The sequence below is a fragment of the Hylobates moloch genome, unplaced genomic scaffold (assembly GCF_009828535.3).
Source record: "Hylobates moloch isolate HMO894 unplaced genomic scaffold, HMol_V3 SCAFFOLD_19, whole genome shotgun sequence".
Lineage (NCBI taxonomy): Eukaryota > Metazoa > Chordata > Mammalia > Primates > Hylobatidae > Hylobates > Hylobates moloch.
In genome coordinates this window covers 76,833,302-76,844,123 of record NW_026652294.1, presented here as the reverse complement: position 1 = coordinate 76,844,123, position 10,822 = coordinate 76,833,302, and the positions used below count along the sequence as shown (strand labels likewise).

At 43.0% G+C, this 10,822-nt stretch overlaps 1 protein-coding gene across 1 annotated transcript; it reads left to right on the top strand.

Annotated features, from left to right (window-relative positions):
• Positions 1-6,978: 6,978 nt before the first annotated feature.
• LOC116458889 (small ribosomal subunit protein eS26-like) lies at positions 6,979-7,278 on the top strand. The gene has a single exon (XM_032138984.1). It carries the CDS (start codon positions 6,979-6,981, stop codon positions 7,276-7,278), a length of 300 nt encoding a protein of 99 aa, XP_031994875.1.
• The last annotated feature ends 3,544 nt before the right edge of the window (positions 7,279-10,822 follow it).

Below are 10,822 nucleotides of genomic sequence, written 5' to 3'. Positions count from 1 at the left end.
GAAGAGGAGAGATCCTGATCCTTTTTCATGAATAACCTAAACTCCAGCTATTCAACGATGAGTAATCTCTGTTTACTCTCCCTCCTAAGGCAAAAAGAAATCGCTTTGATGGAATGCTTACTACGTGCTCTCAGATAGATTTCCTGCCCTTCTCCCGCTCAGCCCTATATCTAAAGGGAGATGACAACTTGTAAATATATTTAAATATTTAAAGTTTAAAAGTTTTCTCATTTAAGCATCACATTCCCTCTGGGGCAGGTACTATTACAATTCCTACTTTATATGAGAGGAAACCAAAGCTCCTTCAGTCTATACAATTTCCCCACGGTGCACATGGATGGAGGAGCTGAGATTCAAATCCCCAGGATTTCGCTTTACAGCCCATGCTGTCAACCACCATGCTAGACCGCCTCCTGTTGGTGAGAGGGTCTTGGGGTCCCAGGGTCCTCTGCTCCCCTCCTGATCACAAAGTATTGCAATCTCTGCTTATAAGTTCATTTCCTCCATAGATTGTGAGCCCCTGGAGTAATTTTAAGCATTAGTTCTCCAGAGTCTGCCACCTTAAAAGTGTTAGATAAATGTTTGTTGAATGAATTAAAAAACTAACTAATGAGGCACAGAATGTCAGCACATTTAAGGGAAGGCAAGTAAAGAATAAAATTCAGAGGAGAAAAAATTAAGTCTCTGGTTGAAAAAAAGGAGATGGAAAGATGCAGGAAGTTAGACTCGAATAAGGAAAATGGAGGAGATTTGGTGCCAGTAGGACTCTTTCTGGATGCATTATGCAGCCATTTTGGGGAAGGTCCCTGAGAAGGGGTGGGCAGGGAGGGTGTGCACACCAAGGTGAAATGTTGTTGCAATTCTGGCTGAGTCAGAAGGGCCACGGTTTACTCCTCACTAGCTGTCTAATTCGGGGCAAGTTCTTGACCCTCTTTGGGCTTCAGGCTCTTAGTTTGCATGGTGACAAAACTGGATTAGAGGTCCTTGTAGCAGTGTAGAGAAGCAGAGGAATATAATTATGTTATAAACTGGCTGCATGCATCTTATAAATACAGCATATGAATAACTTATTATTGTCAATAATAAAAATAACACATCAAACAAGTGCTTTTTATGAACCAAGCATGGTGGGTGTGTGTGTGTGTGCGCGCACGCACGCGTGTGCATCCCTGCCCAAGAAGATGTTATAGTCCTCATTTTAATGAAGGCAGAGATTGAGAGTCAAAGAAATTACAAAATATGCTCAAGCTCATGTAGCTAGTAAGTGGCCAGGCTGGGATTTTAATTTAGGTCAGTCTGTCTCTGAAGTCCACACTTAGGCGCATAAAGAGCCCAGTGCCATGCCATTCCTCAGCAAATGTCCCTCAGAGGAACCTGCTGTCATTTTGACTCAAAAAACCCTGGTGACTGCCCAACTCCCATGTTCAATCCTGCTCTGTCCAGTTTGACAGTCCCTGGAGAAAGGCTCCTCAGAGGTCCCTTCGGACCATTAGAAAACCCTTAGCAATACTTGTATAGTGCTGCCTCCACAGCCGCTGCAATGCCTGCTGGTGTCAGACCAGCAGCAGACTGCCTCAGGATGAGTAAACTGTTCCCCAGAAACCAACCTTTCCTGCTCCTCTCCCTTGTACACATTGAAGCAAAATCCCCTTGTTAATTCAAGAGGAAGCAAAATGTGACTTCAATGTCTCTAAGGCTGTCATTTGCCCATTCATTCAGTACTTATTTGCAAAAATTCTTTCTGGATGCTATCAAATCTTTTTCCTACAGTGTCTCTAGCTACTCCCTCCCATATTTAAAATTTGCTTCCAAATATTGTATCAAAGATATCAATAGAAAATCAGTATGGAACGTAGGAGCTTTTAAATAAGTCATCCTCTGGCTGCAATCATTATATTCTAAATATCTTTAAATAAACTCTTTAAAGACTACTAATATGTCGATAGTCTTTTAAATATAATTAAGTCATATATACATGCATATATAAATGTCATATGTGTGCATGTGTATACCTGTATGCAAGGTAAATGTCAATATCTATATTTAGGGAAGTATCTTAATCACACACAAAGGAAAAGCTTATCTTGTTTGTCGCTGTTGTTGTTGTTGTTTTGAGAGAGTCTCACTCTGTCACCCAGGCTGGAGTAGGTGACATCATAGCTCCCTGCAGCCTCCAACTCCTCAGCTCAGGTGATCCTCCCACCTCAGCCTCTCAAGTAGGTGGGACTACAGGCACATGCCACCACACCTAGCTATTTTTTAAACATTTTTTGTATAGATGTTGCCCAGGCTGGTCTTGAACTCTTGGGCTCAAGCACTCCTCTAGCCACAGCCTCCCAAAGTGCTGGAATTGCAGACATGAGCCGCTGTGCCAGCCTATCTTGTTTTTTGAGGGGTGGAACCTGGGCCAATAACTTGCTCATTTGTTCTCAGATAATTCCACTGCCACCGTAGTCCTGCTCTGCCATGTTTTTAAAGATAAGAACTTGTAAATATTTGTAAATGTTTTAAAAATGTTTATTTGTGCCGCCCTATGATATATTTGTTGGGCCTGGAACAAAAGTTGGGAGCATGGTCTTGCAATATAAGGTTTTTTAAAGGAGCTTAACCACACTTTCTAAAGTATTCACAGCCAACCCTGGTGAATGGACAATTGGAGTAAAGGTGACTTAAGGTACTGGACAAGTTTGAAACAGGTGACTAATTTCAAGAACAGAATACAGTCTGTATTATGCAGAGTCCAGTCAGGGAAATAGAACCTATTCCAGGTCATTCAATAGAGGGAAGTGAATATGATGAACTATTAAAGGCATAGAAAGAACCGAAGTAGCAAATGGTGCAGCAACTGGAGATTAGACACTGAAAGAAGCCACTCTTATTCTCAGGGCTGGATGGACAAAGAGAGGAGCCCACAAGAGGGGGCTGCTCACAGACAGCTGGGTCCAACAAGGAGGATGGCCTGATGGCTGCTGAAAGCTGGAGGGACGACAGCCACAGCCAGAGATGCTACGAGACACACAGAGAGAAAGGAGGAATACTCGTGCTTCTTCCTTCCTCACATCCTTCAAACTCCTGCCAGAACCTACCATTGAAGAAACCTAAAAAAAGTCAAGGAAGCTTGGGAAACATATTTTTGCAAGGGTCAGCACTCTGCAACACAGGGCAGGGCTGGCAAGTTGAGGGATGTGGCCAAGAACAAGTGAAAAATGACTGGACTTGATTTTATCACTGAAAAACTAGTTAAAACCTTTCTTAATAATTTGCACACGTATGTTTATTGTGGCACTATTCACAATAGCAAAGACTTGGAACCAACTCAAATGTCCATCAATGATAGACTGGATTAAGAAAATGTGGCACATATACACCATGGACTACTATGCAGCCATAAAAAAGGATGAGTTCATATCCTTTGTAGGGACATGGATGAAGTTGGAAACCATCATTCTCAGCAAACTATCGCAAGGACAAAGAACCAAACACCTCATGTTCTCACTCATAGGTGGGAATTGAACAATGAGAACACATGGACACAGGAAGGGGAACATCACACACCAGGGCCTGTTGTGGGGTGGGGGGAGGGGGGAGGAATAGCATTAGGAGATATACCTAATGTTAAATGACGAGTTAATGGGTGCAGCACACCAACATGGCACATGTATACATATGTAACACACCTGCACGTTGTGCACATGTACCCTAGAACTTAAAGTATAATAAAAAAAACCTTTCTTAATAATTGAGATGGACATCTAGATGTAGATACTACTGTACATATTGCTTAAGCATACAGACTCTATATATAGCTTGCTTGTCCATGTGACTTGCTTTGCCCAATGAAATATGAGTGGAATTGATGTATGCTTTGTATGAACAGAAGCTATGAGCCGCACACAGCTCTACCATGGTCTCTTTCCCTCTGCCACAAGGTCTGTGGCATTCCAGATTAGATAACATGACCATGTAATTTACTATCCAACCTGGGACACACATTCATTACACTTTTTTGACAAATCTACAATTGAACCCATTGTTTTAAATATAGAAGTGCTTCATCTGAATAGATGTCTGGAGTTTGAAGGAAAAGATTGTGCATATTATTTGAAAATATAGCTAACATACTGTTTAAAAATAAATTCATCTTCTGTTTCCCAGCTTTTCAGATGCCCGATAGTCATAGGTAAATAGAAGAAGAACACTCAACAATGTATTGAATGAAAATGGTTAAGGCCTCAAAACAGAGCCCCCAGGTTTGCACAATTAATCCCAGCTTTGAGATCAGTAAATTCTAATGGCAGTTGTGGATTCCCAGAAGTCATCTTAAAAAAAAAAAAAAAAACTGGCCATATCACTCCCTTGCTTAGAAATCTCCCCTGGCTTCCTGCTATATCCAAGCATCCAAGCTTCCCAGAAGATAAAAAAACAGACTCCTTTACTTGGCATAAAATCTAACCCCCATTTACTGTCCAGCTCTATTTCTGCACAATGCACCATATATCCCAGAAAACTAACTTCTCACTGTTATTAGTAAGTTGTTTTGCATAGATTCATGCCTTTCACATGCCCTTCCCTGCAGACCAAGACTTTCCCCTCTACCTCTACTCACTCCTCTAGCCTCCTCTTGGCAAAATCTTACTCATTTTTCAAGTCCTGGCTCAAAACCCCCTCTTCTGTGAAGCCCTCTTAAGCGGCTGCTCCCCGTGCTGCTGACCATAGCCCCTACCACACGTCCTTGTAATTCTCCTGTTCATCCATCTCTTCCACTTGACCAAAGCCCCCCTACAACTATATCTGCTTTATCTTTGCGTGCCAAGCATCTGTTAGGGAGTCCAGTACATTATAGGTCCTCTCTAAATGCCTGTTGAATAAATGAATGAAGAGTTTCTCTATTAACCTTCACAGACTTCTCAGAAATTATGAGATTCCCTGAAATCTATTAAGAATTCCACCTGCCCCAGTGTTAAATTCTAGATATTTACCTATGCCAATTACAGATATGATACTTTGTAATACTGTATATGGTTAAGTTTGGCCTGTTTCATGTAGGGTATTTAGAATAATTTAAGTTTAGAGCCAGAAAGAATCAGCGATCAGCCAACTTCCTTAGATACAGATGAGGTATGTTGGGCAGAAAGAGATTCAGTTAGAAGAGCGTGCTGCTAGAAGCCCCAAAACTAACCCAATATTCTTTTTCTTCTACTATATTCGATTCTGGTTAGGGAGAAGTTGGATTATGTAAACATTTATAAGAGGAAGTATAAAGAGAAAATAAAGCATATGGAAAATAATTATGCTTGACAATAATCAAATACATAAAAAGTAAGTTTCACTGGTATTATTTTAAACCTGCTAATTTTTAAAAAATAATTATATGGTTCAAGGCTGCAGTGAAATTGGATTCTTATATACTTCTAATGGCATTGGAAATTGGTATCACCTTCTTGGAAATGTATAAGAAAATACAGAACAAGAGTCATAACATTCATTCTGCTTTGACTCTGTATTTAAAATACTAGAGATTTATTCTATCAAATATTAAAGCAGTGCTAAAAATTGTTTGTAAAAAAATATTTATTGCTGCCCTACCTAGTGAGAACAATCTCAATATCTAACCAGATGGGGTGGCGTATTAAAGCAATGAAATATTTTGCAGTCATTAAACATTATAATTATGCAGGAAATGTGGAAAATATGTAATACAAATTGGATATAATAGAAGTCAAAATAGTATGTGCATTATGATAGCTACTCTATAGACTTTTTTTTTTTTTTTTGAGTCAGAGTCTCGTTCTGTCGCTGAGGCTGGAGTACAATGGCACGATCTCGGCTCGCTGCAACCTCTGCCTCCTGGGTTCAAGCAATTCTCCTGCCTCAGCCTCCCGAGTAGCTGGGATTACAGGTGCCCACCACCATGCCTGGCTAATTTTTGTATTTTTAGTAGAGACGGGGTTTCACCATCTTGGCCAGGCTGGTCTTGAACTCCTGACCTCGTGATCCACCCGCCTCAGCCTCCCAAAGTGCTGGGATTACAGGCATGAGCCACCGCGCCCAGCCGAAAGACATTCTTACAGGAAAGCATTGGAAGGCAATTTTTTTTTTTTTTTTTTTTTCTTTGAGACGGAGTCTCGCTCTGTCGCCCAGGCTGGAGTGCAGTGGCGCTATCTCGGCTCACTGCAAGCTCCGCCTCCCGGGTTCACGCCATTCTCCCGCCTCAGCCTCTCCGAGTAGCTGGGACTACAGGCGCCCGCCACCACGCCCGGGTAATTTTTTTGTATTTTTAGTAGAGACGGGGTTTCACCGTGGTCTCGATCTCCTGACCTCGTGATCCGCCCGCCTCGGCCTCAGAAAGTGCTGGGATTACAAGCGTGAGCCACCACGCCCGGCCTGGAAGGCAATTTTTTAAACAGTTGCAGTAGGGTTAGGATTATGGTTTTCTATTCTTATCAACATTTTTTAATGTTGCTGTGACATATTTTCTCTAATAAGAAGCAGGTAGAAAGTAAATTCATTCAGCAGTGGGAATTGAAAGGGTATGAAGAGACACTATAAAATAGGTGAGTCATATGTGTTTTTGCCCCAAGCATGCATTACCCTGCAATGGTGGAAACAGAGTGAAGTCAAGAATTGTTGTCTTCTGTGGGAAGTCTGTTTAATTTCCAGGAAATAGTGGACAAGCAGAACTTACTAAAGAAATCTCACTCAATTTTGCTAAAGAGGGAGAATACGATTTGATTTTATGCTACCTGAATATTTAAGCAAGAGCACTGCTCTTCTTAGATTTCTGCCACCTATCATCAAGTCAAGTATTTATTAAGAGACTACCAAGTGCCAGGCACTGATCTTTAGAAACTTGAATCCTCACAACAATTGGGCAATGTACTACCATACTACTTTTTATATTTCCAAGGGCATATCCTAGAACACGAGGCCTGCTTTCAAAATATCTTTCACTTCCTCTCTCCGGTCCGTGCCTCCAAGATGACAAAGAAAAGAAGGAACAACGGTCGTGCCAAAAAGGGCCGCGGCCACGTGCAGCCTATTCGCTGCACTAGCTGTGCCCGATGCGCGCCCAAGGACAAGGCCATTAAGAAATTCGTCATTCGAAACATAGTGGAGGCCGCTGCAGTCAGGGGCATTTCTGAAGCGAGCGTCTTCGATGCCTGTGTGCTTCCCAAGCTGTATGTGAAGCTGCATTACTGTGTGAGTTGTGCAATTCACAGCAAAATAGTCAGGAATGGATTTCGTGAAGCCCGCAAGGACCGAACACCTCCACACTGATTTAGACCTGCGGGTGCTGCCCCATGTCCCCCACCAAAGCTCATGTAAAGAGCTGAGTTCTTAAAGACTGGAGACAGACTATTCTCTGGATAAAAATAAAATGGAAATTGTGCTTAAAAAAAAAATATATATATATATATCTTTAAGTTGAGTTAAACCATAGGCCAAACTGATACATTGACAAATGATTGTTCCTATTACCTGAAGTAAGGGGAAAAGGAGCTCAAATCACTTGTCTGCCTGCCACATGCAACCACTCTATTAGGCCTCTTACATATGTTCTCATTAAACCATAGCATGAGGTGGGCATATAGCATAACCCCTATTTTGTCTCAAAACTCAAATAGCAAGGTCACAGATAGCTAAGTTATTCCTAGGCTAGACTCGAAAGCTTAGGAGTACTTGGGACTTTCCTAACATTTGGACTTCCTTGTAGTTATTCTCGAAGGAGGAGCGATTGGCATTTTGGACAGAGCACTTCTTTGTGCAGGACTGTCTGACAGATTGCAAGATGTCCCGTATCCCTGGCCCCAGTTATAAAAGGCTTGGAGCGTCACTCCACGGTATTGTGACAACCAAAAATGCTCCTCTACTTCCAAATGTTCTCTGGGGTGGGAAGATTCCACCTTCATTAGAGAAACATTAAGAGATTTAAAAAAAATTCATATTCATTCCACTGATAAATGTTTATCAAGTCCCTCCTCCATGCCAGGCAATTTGCTGGCATGAGAGATGTTTAGTGGAGAAGACTGACATTTAAAGTGGTGTCATAAAATACAGCAAACTCTACAACAAACCAACATGCTGTGAGCACAGAGAAGAAAATGCCTCTGTCTAGAGCATCCAGGCCGAGCTTGGTGACCTGTCACGGTGAAGTACTCCAGGAGCGTGCCGGATTTGCTGTTCAAAGACCCCCATTTGTGTGATCAATGAGAATCTTAATTATTATGTCACTTCAGGCTTCTAGCTTTTTCTCACTAAGAATTAATTTCTTTGTATGAAAGATGGAAACAGTAATACTATCATCTGTCCTACCTACCGAACAGAGTTGATTCAGGGGGAAGCATTAGGGCGTGCTATGCACGTTTAGTAATGCTTTAGCAGGGATTCGAGAGCCTAATTTGTGTTCTCTGCTGGGAATCAGGCATGTCTGGAAATGTCCAATGACTTGGCAGGGTAGGCAGCCTACTGGCATCTATTTTTAAGAAGTTGGTTTCCCTGGATTCTCATCTGAGCCCTGTGGAGAGAGAGGTTGTTTGCAGAGGCTGAGGAGGCTGTTGTCATAAGGGACTCTGTGAGACGCAGGGGCTCAAGCTATGCTCTCTGGTACCCAGATAACAAACTAAAGCCCAGAGCTGGGGGCTGGGCAGGGTGGGGATAAGGCAGAAAACCTCTCCATCTCTGCTGTAAACACAGCATGCCTGTAGTGCCAGAAGGACTGCTGAGGACTGCAGAGGCCACAGCAGCGCTTTAGGCCCCAGGGCCGATACTAGGTCCCTCACTGGCAGCAGCCATGTGAGGAGATGCCCACCTTTCAATGGCTTTATGGGCAGGAAACATCAACCAGGACAGCCTGGAGTGAAAAAGGCAACTGATTGTTAAACATAGGTGAGATAACATTCGTGTTATCTTGTTATCTGTATGCTGGGTGAAGGTATTAACACTGAAATGTGATTTATTGCTGTTAATGTGACCTCATTTATTCTCACAGGCTAGGAAAACTGAGGTGACTGTTATTTACTACAGTAAGAAGGTATGTCACTCTGGCAGGAGGACAGACAATGGCTGTCCAGCGGCCTGATCCCAGCACACACATCACCCACTCCCCACCAGGCCAGAGATTAGCCCTGACAGGGAGGCACTGATGTGGAATCCCAGCGCCATGGAAACCTGAATTTGGGATGCCTGCCTCTCAGTGGACAGGGTACAGGAGACAGCAGTCTCCCCCAAACAACCTCATTCTTCGTAAATGCAAAATGAACTATGGCGTGTTTATTGAAAGGCGTGGGGCCTGAAAATTAGTGCTTGACTCTTAATTTCTGAAGCTTTCATGAATGCAGTGACTTCTGGACAGCCCAAGATGCTCGTATGGGGTGGGGGTGAAATCTCACCCTCCGGGGCCTCCGCAGGTGTTATAAGAGCTAATACGTGGTCAGTAAGCTTCCAGGCTAAGTAGGTGACTGAAGAAATGCTTCTCCCTCATGGAAATGTGTTTTTCCCACCAGAGCAGTCTATATTTTCCCAAGATAGCAACAACAGCATGTCCCATCCCACAGGCCCTTCTTACAGCGTGACCTCAGCATTATTGCCATGGAAGGATGGGACCAGTACTCTCTCCTGTTGAGTCAGGGCAAAACTTCAGAACTGCTTTAAATATTAACACAAAGTGCAGTAGAAATGGCCTCATCTCTCGGGTCTCTAGAAGTCTCCCTCTCTCCATCCCTTCCAGCTCCCCACCCCTAGTCCCAGAGACATCTCTGAAAATGGTGCCACTGCTGCCTCTCGCCCTAGACCTCTAGGGAACCTGTACAGCCGAGTGCCATGGGCCATGTGACTTCTGAGGCTAGAGCATTAGAATGCCATGCACTTCTGCCAGCTCTCTCGAGACACTGACCCTTAGACCCAATCTGGGTTCTCAGAGGAAGTCCAAGCAGCCTATGATGAGGCCCCCATGGAGGGAAACCAAGGCTCCTAGCCCCCAGCCCAGAGAAGCTTCCAGACAATGGCCCGAACCTCCTTGCCAGCCTCCTGAGTAAGGAATCCCTAAATGGACCTCCCAGGTTTTGCTGTCATCATTTCTTCCTCCTGCTAACACACTGCTGCCCTCTCCATTGTTGCTGTTCATGATACAGTCCACCTGTGGTCTGTATCATGTTGTTTTATTATAAAATGGGATTATTTGCTTTCTAAATTCTACTGGTTTGCGCTTTGGAATTTGTGGCATCACAAAAACATGGATTTGGTTCATTAATTCTGGCCCTTCTTGAGGGAAAAATGCAGAACTTGAGAAACACAAGACATTCCTTTGATGTCCATATTCTGAACGTCTTTCTAAAATTATCAAAGCCCTAAATGGGGGCTTTTCTCTAAATGTACCACACCCTAGGAATGGAAAATAATCCCTCATGTTGGCTTGATGTGTTGTAATGGAAGGCGGTGGGAGAGGTAGACAGAAGGGGTGGGATTTTTGATTTATCATCCGAGTCTCCTTCTCTTTCCACCTCATTTAATGTGATCCTTAGAAAGGTATGTCCTTGTCTTGCACTCATTTAAAACAAAGACTCCTCTCAACAATTTCCCCAATTTTAAGTTTGTGAAGTAGGAAAAAAAAAAAAAAGCCCGTAAGATCTGCTGTTACACTAATTTCACTGATTCTTACCTCGTTTCAGAACCATGTTATTCTTCCTGCTGCATTTCCACCAGCCGTTTTCTTCTGCAACCTGTAGGTTTCCTGCAGAGGAGGACAATGGGCAAGTTAAGCGAGAGAGATGATTTACAAGGCTTTTTTCTTTTTGCTCTAATTTACAGGAAAATCGTCCTTGCA